General features: G+C 51.6%; 1 protein-coding gene across 3 annotated transcripts in view; it reads left to right on the top strand.

The window, feature by feature from the left end:
- The first annotated feature begins 560 nt into the window (after positions 1-560).
- Bi (T-box transcription factor bifid) overlaps positions 561-21,698 on the top strand; it is an 87,120-nt gene continuing 65,982 nt past the window's right edge. For all 3 annotated transcript variants that reach the window (XM_076905224.1, XM_076905225.1, XM_076905226.1), the window contains exons 1-2: positions 561-1,378; positions 11,729-12,053. In XM_076905224.1, coding sequence (XP_076761339.1) covers positions 649-1,378; positions 11,729-12,053 — 1,055 coding nt within the window. In that variant the 5' untranslated portion in view covers positions 561-648. The remainder of the gene's footprint in view (positions 1,379-11,728; positions 12,054-21,698) is intronic.

Genomic DNA, 21,698 nt, shown 5'->3' on the forward strand with positions numbered 1-21,698 from the left:
GCGATTTCCACGCGGTGTTGACACGGTAGAGACGGCAGTAGCAGCAGCCGGTGGTGGCGTTCGCCACCAGGTGCTCGAGGGATTCGCGAGTACCGTACGATGTCGAGCGGAGAGCTCGCGACGGACCTCGATGGGAGAAGATCGCAGCGGGAGCGACGAGAACGCAGCGAGGATCGCGGCCTACGTTCCTGAGCTCGCTGGCTAGAAAACGTGACACAATCGGCCGGAGGAGACTCGAGCATGCCCGACGCTCGACCGGAACGGAGGGAAACGACGGTCGACGCGGCTGCCAGGATCATCACATCCGCCATCGGTTCATCCGATACGCGAACCATCGACGAGAGCACGTTGTCGCGAACCGATCCGATCACCGCCACGCCTCGATTGATATTCCGCGAGGAACGCGCGTAAAAGTGTTTATGCGTGTGTGAAACGACGCGGACAGTTCCCCCGGCGGCTATAAGCGTAGAATATAGAAGGGAAATCGAAAAGGAGTGAGAGGGAGAGAGAGAGAGAGAGAACAAGAGAATAATAAAGAAAAAGAGTGAAAGAAAGAGAGAGAGAAAGAGAGTAAGCAAAGAAAACCCAGTCTCGGTTTGAGTCACTCGAAGAGGAATCTCGCGCGACTCGGCACATCCGCCCGTCTCGATGAGATTCGAACAAGACACAGCGTGCAGGGGTACCCACTGCGCCAGCACTCCGCAACCCTCCGCGCTGCAGCAGCGATCACGGCTCGAGGAGGTGGTGGAGGAGGAGGTGGACTCCTCCGGGAAGGACATAGACGGTCAACGACGTAGCAGACGAAGAGACGAAGAATTGGAGGCTAACGTGGTCGAGGGTGCGAACACGGGGCCGAGGGCCGAGGCGGGGGGGCCTGGGATGGCGTACCCCGCGTCAGCGACGGCTCTGAATCAGCACTCGGCCTTCGCGACCTCGATCGCCGCTGGCACGCCGTCCAGCAACCCGAACGGGCACATATCCGGCGGCCACCTGCCGGCGCCAGCCGCACCAAGACCGACGGACTTCAGCGTCTCCTCGTTGTTGACCGCGGCCACCACTCATCCGCCGATCTTGGGCGGATCGTCGTCCCAGGGTAGCGCCTCGCCGCCGCCAGGCGGACCTGGAAGTCCAGCAGCGGCACCGGAAACGCCGCCACCGTTGCCAAGCCAGAGGGAACTATCGCATCCGTCCTCGGCTGTGGCAGCGGCCAGCTACTTCAGCGCGGCGGCGCTGGCCGCCGCCGGTTTTTACAACCCCGCCGCACATTTGCCGGCTACCAGCTCGCCAGGACCGACGGCTCATCATCTGCAGGGGAAAGGGATCCTAAGCGGCGCGCATCATCATCCCCATCTGAACCCGCACGGCATCACGCCGCCAGGTGAGCCTCGAAACAAAAACGAAAAATGTCCCGATTCCAACGCTCGTTTCCTCCCGTCTCGATGTCGTTCGATGCGATGGACGTTTGTGACCGAACAACGGTGGAAATTGTGCTCGAGCAAGGGGTGGGTGTCGTGCGAGTGATGTGCGAGACGCGACGAGGAACGAGTAGATTCCCATTGGAACATCGTACGGGAAGGGAACAGGTTGCGGGTTGATAAGCGAATCGTACGATCTGATAGTCATCTTGTCCGCGCGCGTCGTTCGGATGAATCAGGTGTCGAGACAAATACAGCTCGTTCCAGTGCGAACCAGTAGAATCTAAATGGAGACGTAAAACCGTGGCTAAGGGTACTCGAGCTAATCAGCGAACGTTGGAACGGTCTCGAATAGAACTTGCTCCGAGCTGGGAACTGGATCTAACTTCCATGTCGTGGAATTTTGCGAGCCGTGGCATCGCGCGTGGCGCGCTCGTTGCGTCGGTTTTGCTCGACGGTGGCTCAGAGATGTTTATAAGTGTCCATTGGTCTCATTTTCTGAGCTGCCCGGAGAATCTTCTGGAAGTCCCGCGAAAACGATCGCAATTCTCAAAGTTTCGCGTTAGTTGACAGAGAAATGTTACTGGATCCACTTCGTTGGCACGATATCTTTCTACGAGTGTCTCGAACGTCTGACATCCTTCCTAAACGTGACGAATTACACGAAAAAGTAACGCGTGACGCAATCCAAAGCGTATTTCGCAAACATCTACGCTCGAACTCGGCTGTCTACTTTTTTTCCACGTTTCTAAACTTCTCCAACAACTTCTGAAAACATTCCTCTTCGAGTTCCTGATATTGCACTTTGCGTTTCTCGAACCATCCACTGTGGAAGCATCGAAAACTAGCGAGAACCTCGATCAGCGAGCGTTACTGCACACTCGATCATCGAAGTAGATTCGTCGAAATAGTTGGATAGGCGGAAAAATCGAGCGGCATTTAATTAGCGTGCGTCTGGCATCGCTTTACGAGCCGCAGCCTCGAACTTGTTGCGCGCGGTTCGCGCGAACCGCCGCGGAATTCGCCGCGGAATCGCGTTCACTTTCTCTGCTTTTTCGCGGATTCTTCCACTTCGGTTTTCCATCGATCGAGCGCGTTCTCGACGCGTTCAGCGAGCGTCCGTCGCTGCAGCGACGTCTCGCGTCGCCAACGTCGTCGCGCGAGACGTGGATTCGCTCGAATCAGCTGATTTCGCGAACCAGAGAATTGTGCGCTCCTGTTATTGCGACAGCTACGAGCATTGATCTTATTCTTGCTCGAGCAGTGATCAGAGTCTGGATAGAAGCGGTCGATTTCAAGATTTTCGTTCGGCTATCCGCGTAAACAATAGCTGAGAGATTTAAGCGAGCTGCCAGGAATAATTCGAACGAGTAGTTGCAGAGTTTAACGCGCGGAGGATTTTGTTCGAGCTCGTTGAAAAGTATTTGTTTTAAAGACGAGAAGCAGTTGGCGCGCGTCTGGAATTTTAAACGGTGAAATGAGTATAATTACACGGAACTATTGAAGAACGCTCGCGATTCTCGTCGCACCATTGACTTTTCGATGAAACATCGAGACGATCGATTTTCCAACGCGATCAGCGGGCCTGGCGAACGTTCGATACCGATTGACGCGTAGTCGAACAGCAAATTAATTGTTCGAGGGTATTTCAGCTAGGATATCTCGATTCGACGCGAATGACACGGAGCTTTCTCCGTGCGCTACTAGTTTTTGCGCGAAATTACTAAGCAGATTTGTCCTCTGCCTAATCTCGATATCTGATCGATCCACGATGCTGTATCTAATCAGACACGACTTGCAAAATCTCGTTTGCTCTCGATTATTTGATACGCGCTCGCCAATTCTGCACTCGCGAAGAATTGCAAGACACCCTCTCGAAACGACGGTAACGTTGCACAATATCGTCGACTCTGTCGTCATCGTGGTGTCATTTTTTCAACGAATGTTCGAAGATCGATGAAAAATTGTTCGCGAACGCGATTCGCGAGCTCGCGTTTCCACGAGCCAATTAAACGCAGCCAAAACCGAGGGGGTAGTTCATTAACGTCTCGATCACAAGCTCGCGCTCCTTCGCGCCAGCTGGCAATTGAAACAAAATTAAAGCGGAAACCCAACGAGCCGGGTTTAAAGTAGCGGGGAAATTCGCGCAAACAGTTGAATTTAAAACAGGACCAGCGTCGAAACTCATCCAAAATTTGCGTTCAATCGACTCGATCGACGATCGAGACAAACGAAATCCTTCTCGCGATTCGTATTTGCTCGCATTCGGTTTGGAACTTGCGTTTGGCGATCGTCGAACACGAACAGAACTCGTATTGAAGAAAATATCGAAGATTCTTTCACGGAAGTCCTCCAGTTTGCTCGTTCAGGTCAGCATTTCTTAAAAAAAAAAATGAGACGCTGGAGTAACTCGAGTTTGTACGCGTCGAATTGTTACGAAATGGAAGTTAGTTTTTGGCAGGTTAATCAACAATTGTTCGAAAGTTCCGTAAAAAGGAAGAGAGGAAGAGAGAGAGAAAAAAATTGCGAGGCAAGGATCTGCTGGCGCGGTGCCATCCTAGACCGGAAGCGCCGTCAGTTTCCGCGTCTCGCGTGTCTTACGCAACGCTGCCGACGGGGAAACTCTGGAAAAGCGGCGCTTTTGCTGGCGAACCACCGGCTGGACGTTGCCCAACGCGATAAAACGCGGCTAATTAACGCCGCGTAATTATTCCTCGCTTTCAAACCCCGAAACTACTGCGAACTGCTAAATACTCTTAGCCTCTCGATAATATTTTATTCGACTGTACTCAAACACGATCTGAACGCTCGTGCAATTCGTTGATGAAGATATCTGCTTAAAAATTAGGCGGAGATCCGGTTTTTGTCTTTGAACGACGCTACGAACGGAACGGACGAAGTTAAACAGGAAACGATCGACTGTCGTCCATCATTTATATAAGAAGATTAGGTGGTTCTCGCGTGGAAGTAACACGGGAAAGCTGTGACTTGTCGCTGGACGATTTTTCCTGTCTCTCCGTTGTCGAGCGAGACTGACAGGGCCGAGGAGCGCAAAGAATTCTTGGCGCGTTTCTTTGCCGCAATGTCGGCCATGTTGTTATACGACTCGAGCGTCCTGCTCGTCTTCACCGCGGAAACGCTGCCTGTTCGTCTCGTCGAGAATCATTTTCACCCCTCGTGGACAACGCAAACACGTCTGCTGGATATTCAAAACGATCCAGAAAAATAGCAATTTGATTTAACGAAACACCAGATATTATTTAAAGTGTGACTGGTTGTTACGAAGAGGAGGAGAGGAAGAAGAATTCCTTTGGAGCTGAGGATATTTCAACGAACCGTCCTATGGTCCACGATGAGAAACGATCGCAGCAATTCCGAGATCCATTAGCCAAGGACAGCGCATGGATAAAGAAAAAAGCAGCTGTCAACGGAAGCGGCACAGCGCGGTATTAAGCATCGCTATCTCCATAAATCTCAGCGGTAGAAACTGTGAATTAATCCGGCGGTGATAGCCATCGCGGGTCACAGGCGTCGTGCCTGCGGTTCTGGTTCAACAGGATGATTAACAGCACCGCGGACCGTTCCAGAACTTGGAAATCGTCCTGAGAACAATACCATTAAACGCCACGGACCGTGGACGGGACAGCGCGATCGGTGTTCGCCTACGAAAATTGCTCTGGAAATAGTTGCGGAGGCGATATCAGTGCTCTGGCGATGGTTACTCGTGCGCGTTCTCAGTGGATGTCGGTCGCGAGAGAGCGAACGTTGAGAAAGTATATTCGCGTGTTCTGTTCAGACGAGAAACGAGACGAGACGACGAGGGATGGGCGATGCGATTCAGATTTCGGTGCGAGGAACAATTCGAGTGGTGATACGTCGAGTCGATGGTGGATATCGTGAAAATTGTTGGACGAACGGAAGTTCGTGACGCTGAACAATCGTTGTGACAGCGTGGTCCCCAAAAATGGCGACGATTTTAAAGTTCGCGAGGATCGGGGAAAGTCTGACAGGGAACTGCATCGTCGCGACATCGTCGAGCAACGTATCGCGGGTTATCGCGATTTTTAAACGATTATCAGTGAAAATTGCCAGCTTGCAAAAATCATGGCACTTGCCTGGAAATGGGGTTACTTTTTCGTGTTGTGATATATCCGAGTCTGACCACGGTGAAGAGAAAATCTAGAACTAATCGACATCATCGAACGAGTTCGGATTATTTGGAGATAATGCGAGGAATCAAAGTGATACTAATTTTTAATGAATAAATTATTCGTAAATGCCGGCAATTAGAACGATAAGTGAACAAAGGCGGTGCAATTATTTTAATTACCGCAGAAAGTTCCTTTCAAAGCGATTTCAACTCGTTACACCGCATTTACCGCTGTAAAATGATTTAAAAACTGCAACGGAAACTTCACTTCCGCGAACCTCGAAGACCTTCGTTCGTTCCACTGTTCCAAATCGCTTGACCCAAGAAGAAGAAACGAACGAACTCTGTATCGATGCAACCCTTCGATGGAATCTTCCAATGAAAAGCAAGATACACGAAAAAAAAAACAACGAACTCGCAGAAAGCTGCGATAAGCAGGACGAAAAAAAATGGAGATACAATTGAATCGTTCGTCGATCGGTACGACAAAGCCAACTGAAAAAGCGATCGCGAGCGTTTCACGTGACGAGGCGCGCTAAGAGGCTGTCTTGGAGCCGTCGAACGGTGACGGGGGCCGATTTCCGGTCGATCTCGATCGCAGTGCAGGCCGTGCGTCGAGTAAATCGGTCGCGCACGGCCGCGTGTCGCGCAATCCGCGCGAAAAACCGAATCGCGCGCGCCAGAGGACCGATTTTACACCCAGCTCGCCTCGACTCGTCGTCTTATCCGCGACATCTCGTTTATTAAACGCCGCTTGTCCACCTTGCGCGCGCTCGTCCCTTCTTCGCGACCAGTTACTCCGTTCGTTAACTTCGATGACGAATTAATTCGCTACCACGCTTGACGCGCGTTGTCCTCCGCGACAGCGACCCTCGAAACGGGAAGCAGCTGCGCGCCACTTTCGCGTCAGCCGCGCGAATTCCGCAGGATCACGCGATTCCGCGTTTGTAGTCTGTTCAGAGTCGGTTTCGAGCGCTCTCAGACGCTCTCCGTTGGAGATCTTGGCACCGATCGAGGGTTTAAAGGGCGACGTTGGGTTTGTAGAGATTGTATTTTATTTTATTCTCGTTGGAGGAATTTCTGTTGCGCGACAATGGGTTCTCGTTTCGAAGAAAAGGGCAGAAAGAGACAATGGCAGTGGGAGAGCGGGTTAGACGGGTTTTGGCTGACGAATTTTCGCGTCCTCTTCGGGTGGAGTTTCCCGCGGCTTTTGAGATTGCAGCCAGTTTGCATTCCCCGGCGCGGCTCTCAGGCCTAGCGTCTCGAGACGTGCGAAGAATATCCCGTCGACGGAGTGGCCCGCGATGCTCGTTCGAAGGCGATAGGCGCGAAGCGTGCTCCTAAAGCGCGGAGACTTTATCGATCGTTTGTCGTCGCGAAAAAACCGTCGAGGCTGCCGTGTTAGAAAATGCAAATACCCGCCGCTTCCGTCGAGCCTCCTCTGTTTCTCGACTACAAACGGTCGCGTATCGATCGACGAACTTCGAAATCTCGTCCCGATGAGAAGTTTGGGCGAACGAGTCCTCTCCGTTGTCTGTTTCAACGCGAGATGTGGAACGTCTACGGCCTTTAGAAAGCGCTCTAACGATGCATAATGCGAGGAGTCGCACGACGCCGCTTTTCACCGATGCGTCAGAGGGTATGGACGATCCGTCATTGTTATTGGTCGTATTTCGTGTCATTTCTCGGCCTGTTCCTCTTTCCCAAACGGGCTGCCGGCCAACTGGCCGCAGCCTGGCGGCAATTAATCTCGCCAAGGGCATGACCAACGTTCGCCGCATTCGAAATTCGCGCCGCGTAGCCCGCGCGATCCAGAGAGGGGAAAAAAAACGCTCGGGACACGGAAAACGGTCGACGAGAGGCGGGAAAAACGGGCGCGCGACCTGCGAGGAACGCGTGCATCGATCCACTGAGAAGAGGAGAGGGAAGAAAAATCGCGAGGTTAAGAATGGAAAACGGTGTTCTACATATTTTGTACGGTTGTTTCTTTTTTTTTTTTCTTTTAGTTTTTAAACGGAGAAATCAGCTCGAATCAACGTCGTATACACGCTTCGAGACACCTTGTATTCCCCTGTCGGGGGAAAAATAAAAACGAACGACCGATAGAAAGCGGCGCAATTAATGGCAGCCTGCATTGTAGTCCGCGATCCCAGGTGAAATTCGTCCGGATAAAAAAATGGAACGGTCGTTTATCGAGGCTGACGGCTCGATTTTCCCAACGCCCCGCGCGATTCACCCGGAAAATCGTTCCTACCTTTAACCTGAAAATCGTTTTTAAATTTATTTCAAACGTTCCGCGAGGTAAACTTTTTTTTCTCTCCTCCTCCGTACGTTAATCGTGTTCGTTCGATTATCGAACTCGAATATCTTGGGAACGAAACATCTGTCGCGAATTCTTTGGCGCTTCTCTCTTAGCTGCGTAACCTACATATCGCGCAGGTAGTTGAAAAAACTAAGATAAAATTATCTCCGCGTTCGGTTGCGCGAGCGTTAATGCTTTTCATTAATTTTGAATTCAATTAACGTGGAATGCCTACGCGTCGAAGCACCTGCGGTTTCCTCGAAAAACTTGGCCGCTGACAAGAAATCGAACCTGACTCAAGCGATGAATCATCGTCGTTAACGCGTAAACCATAAAACACGACCGGGTATAATAATTATCATCGCGAACGGTAACAGTCGGATAATTGCATCGAACGGTGGCGAGCCGTGCAGTCGCGCTGAGGCTTTTCCAAAATTGTCCGCTCCTTTTTCAAAAATCCACGAAAAATATCCGCGCCGCGGCCAGGATGCACGCGATGGCGCAACAACAACGCAATTTAATCTCGCCGCGTGCATCGTTCGTTTATGCAGCAATAATATTATCAAATTATTAATAACCACATTCGCGATGATTCTGGGGGTGGGGGGTGGTTGCGGAGGATATCAACGTCCCGATGCAATTACCGCGTCACTACCTACCCTCCAGACGCGAGTATAAATAAACAAATTCTGTTGCGTTTGTCAGGCGATACAGCATGGATACAGAGTTAGCGAATTTTGTGCGAGAGTTCGCGAAAAGTGTGCTTCGAGCTGCTCATTTTTCGCATCTACGAGAATCAGAAACTCACCCCTCGAACGTAACAACGACATTCGATAACGGTTTGTCGTGCAGGTCGCATGTGCGTAGACACGAATCGAGAACAGCTCGCGATTTCAATTTGTGCCTCGCCAACGAGAGAGGGGGTGGCGAAATAAAAGATCGAAAGAGCGTGGCGATCCACGGCAGGCGAAAATTTCGCAACTCGCGGACCGCGAGACACGCGGAAGAAATACGAGGCAGATAAACGGTATCGATTTAATGATCGGCTAACGCGGACTTTGTACGATAACAATCATCAAGTCATTAACGGTGGCAACAGGTTTCGCATTTTTCCCCGTCGCTGGCCGGTAATTGATTGAAACGGAAAGAAAATAAACCGGGAGCTGTGTACGTGCCGTTAACTATTAACCGTCCCATTAGTCATAAATAATATAATCGTGATTTGCGTTATTGTGAATGATAATTCCAGGCAAGACGGCTCGGCTGGAAATCGCGGATGAAAGCCGTGCCGCGGGAAAAAAGGGAACGCCGCGTGTGTATACACGGGAAGTGTGAGGCCGGGGGATAACATTGTATTTTAATAATTGGACGTAATTAATGGCCGCGATTGCCAGTGACGTTTTATTGATTAGAAGTTCGATCCACGGGGCGAGAACAATGGAAACCGATGGAATACATAGTAGGAGACGGGAACGTACGAATAACGAAGTCGATAATTATTGTTTCGTTCTATCGTTGTTGCTATCTACTTTCGATGGTAGCGTGCGAGTGGCGTTTCGTTCTGTGAGCACTGGTAACGCGTACTTTGTTCTGGATACTTTTTCATATTACGAGCAGTTCGTTTTTTCTGCACGCTTAAACATCCCATAAATGTGTAAATATCCGCGATCCACTAATTAAAGAGACGGGGAACATTGATGCGTAATGAGTGGGTTTTTTGTTTAATGAGGCAGTCGAGGAAAACGATTCGAAATTTATAATGATCGTGGGTTGAAAAGAATGAAATTAGAGGGTGGAAGAGAACAGGCCGCAGAGTTATCTTTCTATACGATAGACCAAAGCGGTGGACGAGCAATGGGAAACTTTTTTTTTTCAGCGAGGGTAGTTTTGCAACTGGCCAAGTGGTCGAACAAAATTTTGCGAACGAAAGTGCTGGTTGTATTTTTGTTATTCTTTTATCCCATTTTTTTTTGTTACCCCACCCAGTGCAACAGGTAGTTCGTGATTGGTCGGAGGTAGAGAAAACGTGTTGCGAATCGAAGGGTTGGTTGCTGTAAATAATGGAATTTTTCGTATGGAAACGCGGTCAGCGGTTGGTTCTGGTTACGTGGAAGGTTCGCGAGCGAGGAATCGCTTCTGCTTTTTTATCGCTCGCCTGTTTATTGAACGCTCGAAACGGCCGTCTAATTAACCGGGACGATAATCTTATTTCGCGAGGATATCGTCGAATTTCGGCAGCTGAGAGAGAAGAACTGACTACGCGGCTAATAGGAATTTCACTGGTCGATGGTGGTACCTTCTTTGGTTATCTCGAACGTCGCTTATTATTGGTTCGCAGTTCCACTCGAATGGAAGCCGACGAATGAGGCGCTTCGCATGGAGCTCGCGTGAATTTCGATAAACATTACAACACGGAGATATTCAACGAACTCGTTCAGCGAGCGTCCCAAGGATTACCCAGGGTATGCTCAGCAATTACTGCGTTACTCAAAGTCCACGCAGCGTGTACTCAATCTCCGTGGAAAATCGGTTAAGACTCCATTAAGATCCATCGAGCGGTTCCAGAAAGCCTGTCGGCTATAGAAAAGCTCTCTCTTCACGGGAGAATTAATCGATTATTAAAAGAATATGCCCGTGATCGTCTCAATTGAAACGTAATCGACGGACACCGCGGAGGAGGCTTCGAGCCGGAGGAATCGACGGGATCAAGGGACGAACGGTGAAAGACAGCGGCTTAAAGTTCCACCCGCGAGGGGTGGATCGACAGACGGCTCTCGCGCAACCCCCTCGCTGAAACTTGCGGTTACTTTTCCCCAGCGCCCACCCCATCGAGCATCGCGCAGCAGGCAGCAGCTGGCTACGCGTTCGAAGAAAGTTGGAAAGTTGCCGGAAGGCGGATCGTTCCTCTTCCCGAAGGAAAATCGCTCGACGCGAGCGCGAGCGCCTCTCTCGACTAGGAGGACGCCAGCGGCACCTTAAAAATAGAGCTGACGCGCGTTCGTGGGTCAATAGAGCAATCTCTGGTCCAGCCAATTGTCCTACTCGCGCGGCGATCGATTCGATACGCTCGATCGAATCGATCGACGTAGTTCGAGCCTCTTCTCCTATGCGTTCTTACGGGAACGATCGACTCCTCGAAACGAATTCGCGTTTTCGAAATTGTCACGTTGAATTCCTGAATCAATTTCACGGTCGATCGAGATTGAAATGGATCTCGATGGGGTCGCGCGGTGATTGAAAAATTGTTTCGCGCACTCGCGCGATTTAAACAAATATTATTACGCGTAAATGAGCATCGGGGGTTGGGATGTTTTTCCAACCGTTGATTCCGTGTTTTCGAACGGGACCAGGGTTGGGGGGGGGGGATATCGGCGGGAAAGCGATACCTCGTTGTCATTTTTGCGGCGATCGTATTAATTCGGTTGGAATTAAACGTAAATAATATTTTAATTAAACAGCCAAGGGAAATTGTAAACGAGCATTGCGTCAAAGAGCCGTTCCGCGCGCATTGTTGCGCCGGTACGCGACGGCCAACGGGAAGGATACAGTTTATCGTTGGCAGTATCGAGTTATTTAACAGCTGGCCCGATAAAATAAATAACGAATTCGAATCCTCGTTGTATATACGGATTTTAATCCCGCGCCAGTTTTCCACTTTCCCCGTCGATTCGTCACGAGCCAATTAACGCGGTTAATTCGAACAAACCGCCAAAAGCATCCCAACCTGAGAACCGCAACTCCATCCCTCGCGATTCTAAACAATTCCTGGTAAGACGAACTTGCAGTAACACCCAATACGCTTCACGTTTCGCACGCCAATTGCGTCAATTTCCATTCTAACATGATTTTCCTCTGTCACAGGGTTGGGACTGGGCCCGCACACGCCCGAGGAAGCAGCAGTCCTGGCGGCCGCGGCTGCTGCGTTGCACCACCATCACCAGGGTGGTCCTGGCGGTCCAGCGATGAGGCCTCTGAGGCCCCCTTTACCGCCAGGGATGTTGCACACCTCGCCACACCCTCTGGCACCGCATCATCCCCTCGCTGGACCTCACCACCCCCTCGTACCTCCTCACCATCCAGAGGAGGACGGCGTCGTGGACGATCCCAAGGTGACGCTCGAGGGCAAAGAGCTCTGGGAGAAGTTCCACAAGCTGGGCACGGAGATGGTCATCACGAAAAGCGGCCGGTGAGTGTCAAGGCTAGTGTCGAGGTTAGATGATCACTTGGTTAGGCTGAGTCGCGTGGGTTTTGTTGTTCCATCGATTCGAATCGACGCGGGAGTCGCGCGATGTTTAATTCGGTTGGATTCGAGGCGATTCTTGGCGATCGCGTTAACTGGTGACGGAAGGTAGCGGCGGACGTAAGGCAAGAGCCGTGAGAAAAATGACGGGCCGCCAGGCGAAACACGAGAAGTACGCGGCGCGAGAAACCGCAGGAAATCGCGTCGATCGACCACCCCTGGCTGGACTCGTTGGCGAATTCGCGGGCGAAATTTTGGCCCCTAGCCAACTCGAAATCCCCGATCGAAGTTCGCGTTTAACGATCGACTCGCGAACCGTACTCACTAGCCAGCAGTTAGAACCTGATAGCCGTTCGTTCGCGGATAGAGCTAAAGCCTCGCGCGGACTATACAGCCGACGCTAAAACGCCTTTCATCGCGTTTCAATCATTCAGAGCCACTATGGACTTTAATCTGTCCTTCGAGGATCATCCTTTCGGTGCGCAAACTTCGCCACGGGTATCGACGGCTGCAGAGAGACAGAGAGAGAGAGAGAGAGCGAGAGGGTGGAAAGTAAAAGGGGTAGTTTCGTAGAGCGCGGAGAACGTCCAAGTATTATAAGTTGGGGAAACAGAGTAGCAACGTAGCCGACAGAAACCGCGTGTGTACACGGATCGTGATTCCAGCTGACGACAGGCTTATACCCGGCTCGGATTTAGTTATCGCTTCTTCTCCACCCCGTTCCCTCTCCGCATTCTCCCGTAACCGCACTATTTTTTTGCCGCGCCGCGCTGGTCGCCGCTGTTAAACTCTAGATTGTATACGGTGCTCGCTTCGAGCAGCGGCTACGAGCGGTGGATTTTATATGAATATTTCACTGGCACGCTGCGATCTCGCGCCATCTGAAACGAAATTCCAAACGCCACGCGAGACTTTTCATTAGTCACGGTTCTGTGGCTAACTCATTCGAAGTTTCGAGCAGAATCTTCTCTAACGAGGGTCCAAAATTTTCCAATCCCTCGTTCGCTAACAGTTTCTCGATACAAAGAGTCGAGACTAGCTCGATCCAATCGAGTTTCACCCAGCGATTCCTGTGTACCCACGTACACGGGGACCCGTAGTGAATGGCCGAGCAATTTCGTGGCGGCGGTGGGCCAATTTCGCTCGGTTCGAGGGGCCCCCGTGTCCCGTCGTGGGGAACGCGCGAAATCCCTGTCGTCGTTCCACGGACGAGAGCTGGAGGGGATGGCAGCCAGGTTCGTTTTTCGCGGACGGGCCCGGGTAATATCTCGTTTAGAAAGATTACAGGTTCGGTGAACAGGCTGCCAATGTATAAAACAAACATCGTTAAGCGAGCCCTATACTTAGAGCAAAGGGGGAGAGCAGAGTGGGGCGATACGGGCCCACAGCTTTCTCTCTCTCTCTCTCTCTGTTGCCCTCGCTCTTTTGCTCCGGGGCCCGTAGCACCCCGGGCATTATGCCAGTCCGCCGTTCCTCGACTCTCTTTCTTCTTTCACCGTGGTGGAACGGTGCGTGCGGTTGGCCACTGGTACAGGTCAGGAACGAGCGTCCTGGATAGAAGACTAAGAGAAAGAGAGAGAGAGGGAGAGAGAGGGGGAGGCGAGAGGGGCATAGAGCCGCGCGAGCGAGCGCCTGTATTGAGACGTAGGCCACCGGACGCAGATTGGGCCAGCCGCAATTTCCGCGCGTGTAATTATCCGTGATCGTCGTCGAGCGTCGTTGCACGTCGTCTCGAGGCTTCGCCTTAACTCGATGCTTATTATTTAGCGACGAAGATTGATTTAGAGCGGGCCAGGGCACCCGGCCCGGTTGATTATACGGGCCCGCGTGCTGGACGCGGTTTAGGGGATGACGTTTCGAGGATTGCTCGTGGTTCGTGCCCTGTTTCTGGCGTCAGCTGGCAGGGATTTCGTCGAGGATCGAGGAAATCGCCGCGGTTTCATCGCGTTTCGCGTCGATCGTCCGTTCCAGTGATTATCGACTCGGAAGTTGGGCTCTAGCTGGTGTGTGTTTTTTCTTTTTTATGCATGGAGAACAACTGGCGCAGTGGAACGATGAATCTCAGTTGAAAGTCTCGCTTGGAAACCTCGCGATACTTTGAACGTGAATAGACAACGAGCCGCGATGGTTTCGAGAATCGCGCGGCATAAATTTCGCGGACGTTCACGCAATTATTTAGCAGGACGACTGGTCTTTCGTGCCAATGAAATGCACCGTGCAATTAGCAACGCGTAGAAGTGTGCCCACGTTTCCGACGACCACCCAGAGCTCGTCGATTATTTCCATTTCGATCGCGTACGACGGGAGAAAGTAGGCGCAGAGAAATTCGAGGCGTCAGGGGGTGAGCGGTTAAACGAGTCAATTAGACAGCGTCTGGGCACACACAGGGTACGAGGAGGGATCCTCTGACTAAACAGCAACTTCTCCACGATTCGACACGGTCTGTTGTCCGCGGTTCCTTCATCCAACGATCGCTTTATGAGACTTAATTTCTCTGATTTCCAAATCAAATAAAAGCCCCAGAAGAAGCGCCAGAGCCAACAAACCATAAACGACAGACTCTCTTACGTAACTCCTTCGCTCTCGAACTTCCCTTCGCCCCACTCGAAACCGTTCGAAACGGAAACGATCGCGATCTTCAGCCGCGTTCTCGTTAATCGAGCCTCGATTTCTATTGCCGCGAAATTCCACGAGCGGCTCGACAAAGGTGTCGACTCGTCCTCGACGCGTGCGGACAGGTGTTGCGTTAAGGCACGTGAATTATCGTGCGCTATCTCGGTGACGGGGTACCAGTAATTTCACGGTTACACAACGAAACGCGACGTCGCGTTCTACTGTCGCGTACGGAGCCGGCTCGCTATCGCGCGATGAAATATACATGTCCGTTTTGACGTTTGAACTTGTACTTATCGTTAATGCAACTCGTCACCGTTATCTGCCGGACGCTCCTACCTCGACGGGGACGGACGGGTTACCCACCCCGGGTATATACGATCGTGTGAAGATACCAACGCCGCTGTCCGTTCGACTCCGTTATCTGCTTTTTCCTTTCTTTCCTCCTCTCCTTCTTTCCATTCGTTACCCCGCGTCCAGATTAAACGCCTGATCGTAGATAGGTTCGCGTTGCTGCTCGCGAACGGGGTGCACCCACCCCGTTAAACGCGTCGAGCGTATTTGGCCAGTAATCGTTGCGAGTTCTTCCGAGAAATCGGGAATTACCAAGTCGCGGAGTCGACGTAGCCGTTCGTTGAATCGAGACACGAAAGGTATCGATGGAATTTAGCGGGAAAAATCGCTGGAACGCAGGAAAATCCGTGAATCATCGCTGTCAATCGTGGCTACAGCAACGTGTTCTGTCGTGCGTTCGTTATTTAAGGTGCTGGTGTTTTAGTTGAAGTCTATTATTGACCGTTGCTTAGCGTAGGGTACGCGAATGTTGAATTTTATCTAATTGAACAGTCGTATTGGATGAAGGAGTTGTATAATTAAAACTACGCGGAACTTTGTACAGTGTATCCTTCGACTAGGTTGCGCGTTCCTCTTCACGACAGTAAGCGCGGATAATTGCTTCGGGAATACAATGAATTATAGCGGTTGGTACGATTTTTTTTTTTTCGCGCAACCTTGGCTCGCACCGAAGACACGCTTTCGAAAAGCTACGCGAGCCACTTTCCGCTTGACAACGATTTATGAAAATCGAATTTCTCTAATCTAAATGTATTCCGCGCGCATGACTAATTTCCAGCCGATATCCTGCAAACGAAGACAGTGTCAACAGAAATCAGTAGATTGTTACGTTCGTGGAATTCCGTTTCTTGGAATTTTAACGTAAAAATATCGCGAAATTACACTGCGCAGTCTCCGTGCACCGTGTACGCGATAATATTGGTAGGAAATAGCGACGAATTGATAGTGTCTCTTATCGGGGAAGGAATATTCATGTTCGCGTCGCGTTACACGTACCGTAATTACAGCGGTCGCGAACCAATCCTGCAATTAACTCCATTACTCAATGGACCACCCTGTGCGTAACTCTGCCAGCGCGTAGCGACTCGATATTTCGCATTCTTTCGTGGAACCAGGCCTGGTTCGCGTTTTATCGGTCGAATCTCGGGAAATTCCACCATCAGGACGCGAACAGAGTCGAACGAGGGTAAAAGGGGTGGGTTCGTTTCTCACCAGACTCTGTTTAAATTTCCATCGCGACCAGAAAGCAGCTCGCGATGGTAGTAAAAAAATAATCGAGGAGGAGCAATAGCGTTGCCGTTGAGAATTCCGCGGTCGACCTTTCGCCTCTTATCGCGGGTTCCTCGCGAGGAACGGCCGAAACAAAAGCGATCTCCGTCACGCGGTCGCGTGTCTATCACTGGGACGATCGTGGCGGTTTACTTTTTCGATTCCACGCGAACTGAGAGAGAAAGAGCGCCGTGTCGGATGGAGTAATCTAATCGCCACGTCCAGGCTCGCGTAATAATTCTATCTGAATCGAGATCGCGTCACCGGAATCGCGTGCGCCGCTCGCCTGATTTCCGCGCCCACCCAATCGCCCTCGTCGACGATCCACGTCTCTTGTTTCGAATTTCTACTTCGTCAAAGAACGAACTTCTAAACTCGTTTCCCTGCGAAACCAGGCTGCAAGCTTAATTCCGTTGCTCGCCACTTTTCATCTCGTTTCCTGTAGCGCAATCGACCCTTTAGATTGAATCCGTTGCAAATGGACCACCCCATCGGTCAATAAGCATAAAAAAAATCGCACTTTCCCCTCGAATCCGCTATTCTTCGCTTCGAAGGCCCTAGAAACACGCGCGCTCGCCTCTCACCCTTCAGCACCCTTTACCTGTGGCGTCAGCCCGCGATCGCTGCTCCCTTGCCTCCCCTCCATCGGTCACCCAATCCATCGTCCCCCTCTCTCTCTCTCTCTCTCTCCCCTTTCTCTCTCTCTTTCTTTCTCAACACCATGAAAAACCCCACCATCGTGCAACACGCGGATTGCGTTCGTCTTCGTCTGGGCCGCGCTCGCAGCGCATGTGCAACCGGGTTCTCAGTTTCTCTGTCGGCCGCGAAGGGGACGCTTTCTCCTGAGGGTCGCGCGCGGCTCGTCCCGCGCGCTCTCTCGCATCGGCACGGGGGTTGGTAATTAGCCGTAGTGGCCTGAGCGCGCCTGAAAATGCGCTCTGCGATTGTGGTGGAAGTGTCAGAGAGTGGTATCGCGGGGTGCCCGTGTATCGACGTTTCCTTCTCGCCGCCGCAGCCGCCGCGGAAGCGCGCGCCGGGGGCGCCTTTGAATCCGCCACCCCTCCGAACGAGTCGACCCGTCGAACGCGCCCGTCCTTCCACGCTTTTTCTCTACGGTTTCTCTCTGACCCAGCGCGCACACCTTTGCCTCTGATCGCCTCTAAACGTCGAGACGTTCGAGGGTGTACTCGCGAATTTGGAACTGCTCGGGCGAGTCTCGAGTGTGTCGCTTGCCATTCTCCAAATTAAGAAAAAGAACCTCGAAATTCAGGAGGCGCGTTTTTCGTCGACCAGCCACCCTTTCGCAACCGGATGAGACTCACTCGCGCGTTGCATTATCCTCGCATGTCTCCGTCCAACTTCCATCCCCCGTTCGCGAATTTCACGCGAGAGAATCGCGCGAGAAACGAATCGAGATCGGATCGAATCGCGTCGCGTGACCGTTTTAATCTCGCGACGCGAGCTGGTCGCGGCCGTTTACCACGGAAACGAGACGATGCGTCGGAGGATTCGAGCCGAGGGAAAGCACACGAGCGACGCGATGTGCTCGCGATGGACGGGGGTGTGCGCGCTCCCGGGGTGGAGACGCGCGCGCCGCGTGTAGATCGTTGGATAAACAAAAGAAACGCGCGCTCGCTCGCCGGCGGGGCGAGAAGGGGCGCGCTTTCGACGCGCGCGAGATTGATTGCTCGAGCTTTCGGTTTAGTGGCTCGTAATTAGGTCTGTCGAGTCGCTGAGTATTTCTTTATTCGCGCGCTCTCTACACCCCTACCCCCGTCCCGGGGTAGAATACAGCTACAGTGAAGCGCGTGATGGACTTGTGCGCGCACCCGTGTGTGCACGCGTGTACCTCGAGTGTGACGACGTAGCGCTGCGATTTTTTAAGATACACTCCCTCCCTTCCTTCTCCGACTTTTGAGAATTCCAATTAATTTCTATATTTGGAGTTTTATCGCGGTTGCGTTCGATCTTTCGACAAATCAGAGCTACTCGAAACAAAGTGGAACGGCTCGTTCGCGTTCTGAATTATATTCGAGTATCCAACAATTAACCCGCGATTATTTATCGTGTCGGTAACTAATCATTCAACGATCGTTTTTAATTGTACCCTGAATCGTGGCTACGTTCGAGGTACCGTTCGGAAGAATGGCGAAATCGTAACCGTTCGTTGGTTGCGTTGGTTGCCAAAACGTAAAATCGAAGGAAAATCGAGCGACGCCGTCCGAGAACCGGCTAATTGGCGCGCCGTATTAACTAAAATATCATTCGATCCACCGATCGACATTAATTCCGCGCCGGTTTCATTCCCCCCCGGGTTGCAGCTACGATTCGTGCGCGCGTTACGGTTTGCGTGGCGGCAGTTTCCCTGGGAAACCTCGGTTGCAACATTAGCCACTGGATACACACGTGCGTTAGATTATTTACTGTTTATTGAAACGTTATATCCCGCGCGCACGGTAGCCGACTAATTTCTCGCCGCAGCCCAACGATTCCGATGCAATTCCATCTGGGTTCTTGCGCGAATTTTTACGCCGCCTCCAACAGTCGCTGTTTCTTGCCTGGAAAACCGTATCCGTAACCGGCGGTCGTGGAAAATTCCCCGGAACCGAGCGCGTTTCGTAAATCGAATTTACCGTTCGTTAACCAGGGGACGTAAAAAAAGAAAAAAAATGACTTTCTTCTTCTGGCTGTAATAAAATCTGTCCGTCGATGGTAATAAATCGAGGGAACCGTGACGAGTAAGTTGCTCGTAAACGCTGGCTAGGTGTTGTCGATTAATTGTCGACCTCGTTACGGTGACGATGTATTTCTATCCGCCTCGTAATTCGCTCCGTAATCACGCGTTGTAAATATAGAGTGACGGAGGAGTAACGCGATCTTGGTACTTCTCGCTCGCGAGAAAAGGAAAGGAACGACTGCGAACGACGTAGGAATGTTTTCGAAGGTTTGCGAAAGTCGTTCGTACGAATTTCAAACTTAGGTTGTTATCGTAATAGAAAAAAAAAAAAAAGAAAATGAAAGTATCACAGAAAGAAGAAGGATTCGTAACCGAATAATCTCATTCGCGAAGCAAAGAGTCACGTGGATAAACGCTTTGAAGACCGACGAGGCTTATTCCAGTCGCGAGTTATGACGAATACCGGTGGCTTTATTCCACTTTTAAAACTGATTGCGAACGCAACAGGAATTCACCGCGCCTGTAAAGAAGCCAGCGGCCCGGCCATTTTCAACGTTGGGGCAGCCTTGTATGCAAATTTCGAGCGGCGACGCGCCAGAAGGAACGAACAATTTAATTCGCGAACCGCCAATCCCCGCGGGACACTCGGTTTTAGGGCCCTCCGACCACCACCGCCGCTTTTCCTCCTCCTCGTTCCGCTCATCCCCCGTTTGGCTTCTTCGTTTTATTCGAACACGAATGTCCTTATCTGCGACGGCACTTTGCAGCGTGTTTCAAGGCTACAAAAGCCTGTACACGCGATTACGAGATAGCGCATCGCGGCGGCGCGCACGCGAGCCAAACAGCTCTCCGGCCTTCCTCGAACGCGAAGCAGGTTTCGAGCGTTCGAGCCAGCCGTTCGAGGGATCGCGCGTCTCCCTACGATCTTCCTCGATCGAAGCGAAAAGTACGAGCAAAAGTAGGAGCATAGGTCGGTCTCGTTTTCGAAAAACGAAATTAAAGAGACGCGGACACGTATACGCGAACTATAAAACGAACGGTGAACAGTAAACGGTGGCATAGATATCGCGCGTAGTGAATCGCACGCGGGCAGAAGAACCGCTCAGCGGCTGGCGCGATAAATTAACCGGCGGCCCGCGGGCAGAAATAATTAACGTCCCCATTATCTAGCACGCGTTAAAATGCGGGCTCGCGAGCGTGTAACTTACACGTTATGCGCCGACGCGGCGCGTAACGTCCACCTTTTATCGAACAATTAAACCGCGAAGCTGCGCGACCGGGTTCTCACGAGTTTCCCGATCGAATCGCGCGCGCTCTTCTTCTTCTTCTCTAAAGAGGCGAGTAGGAAGTATTCTTCGAATCGCGTCCAGTTTGACAGTTTTATTCGAAGCGAATCGAGGCACGTCGGTCGCGCAACTGATTAGCGTCCGTCATAAATCACCGTCACTCGACGCGCGGTTACGTCCGGTATTTCCGGAATACCTCTTTCGAATGGCATACGATCGCGACCGTGAATCACGGACGAGACACGCGGAAACGATCGTCCCGCGAGCGATATAGCGTTCGCTGTTCCGCGATCAGCTGGAGGACGAGACAGCGCGTGTGCGATACCTTTCGAATCGACCAGGAGGGAGGAATTTTTATTATTTTTTTTTTTTTTTCTGTTTCGTTGAATCGAGACGGTGCGAGAACGCGTTAGGCGCGCGCTGAGCGACGCGCGGACCTCGCGAACCGCATAAATCGATACGGAAGTCGGTTGCGAGGATGCGCTCTGGTTGGTCGCGTGCACGTGCGCTCGATGCGCGCTCGATGCGCGCGTACTGTGTAATCCGTAAGGAGCGGACGTCGAATTCGAGCGGACGCGACGCGATCGATGGCCAGCGTCGATCGATCGATCGCTCGCTCGTGTAAACCGCTGAGCACGTGTACCACCAGTCGATCGACGAGCCGTGACGGGACCCAGTCGATCGATATCGCATCGAGTCGAACCGCCTCGCGAGTTCATTAACTCGATACCGCCATTCATATCCGTTCGCGGCGCGCCGGCTAATCTTCAAAAGTCGCCGACCATTTCCTTCGATACGTCCTCAGGTCTGTCGCGCGGGCAGCTTCGAAATTGAAATTATCGCTTGCTGTCATTTGTTAATCAAATTCCGAGTCGAACGTCCCAGTCCACGTCGAGCGATAATAATTTACGCGCGCGAATAAACGAAACGAGGGTTCCTCTTTCCGCGCAACGATGAATATTCAATGGATCCGCTCGAGCGCGACGGATAATCGATGGTAAATCGATGCGTTTAAATGAAACGAGGGTGGGTGGTCGCCTTTGGTGATTCGCCGAAAATATAGTCGTCGCCCGCTGCTCGTGATCGAGGGCTCGCTATAAAGAGGCTGTAACTGTCGCGCGTTTTTTGATTCACGACACTCTTGAAAGTACCGCGGCGACGATTATACGGAACAGCGAGATAAGTTCTCGCGTACTTTGTACCGACAAATACCGGTCCGTTAACGATTCGGATTCGGATCGTTTCCCTGAAATTTCTTATTTCTGCCGCTCGCGAGCGTGCGCAGCCCCTTTCGCGTCCGACTCCGCAATTTACCATAATCGACTGCCTTGTACGACATGCCCGCCACGCGTTAAAAACTTCCTTCGACTTTATTCAACGACGCTGGGCGAA

The sequence above is a fragment of the Xylocopa sonorina genome, chromosome 12 (assembly GCF_050948175.1).
Source record: "Xylocopa sonorina isolate GNS202 chromosome 12, iyXylSono1_principal, whole genome shotgun sequence".
NCBI classification, from domain to species: domain Eukaryota; kingdom Metazoa; phylum Arthropoda; class Insecta; order Hymenoptera; family Apidae; genus Xylocopa; species Xylocopa sonorina.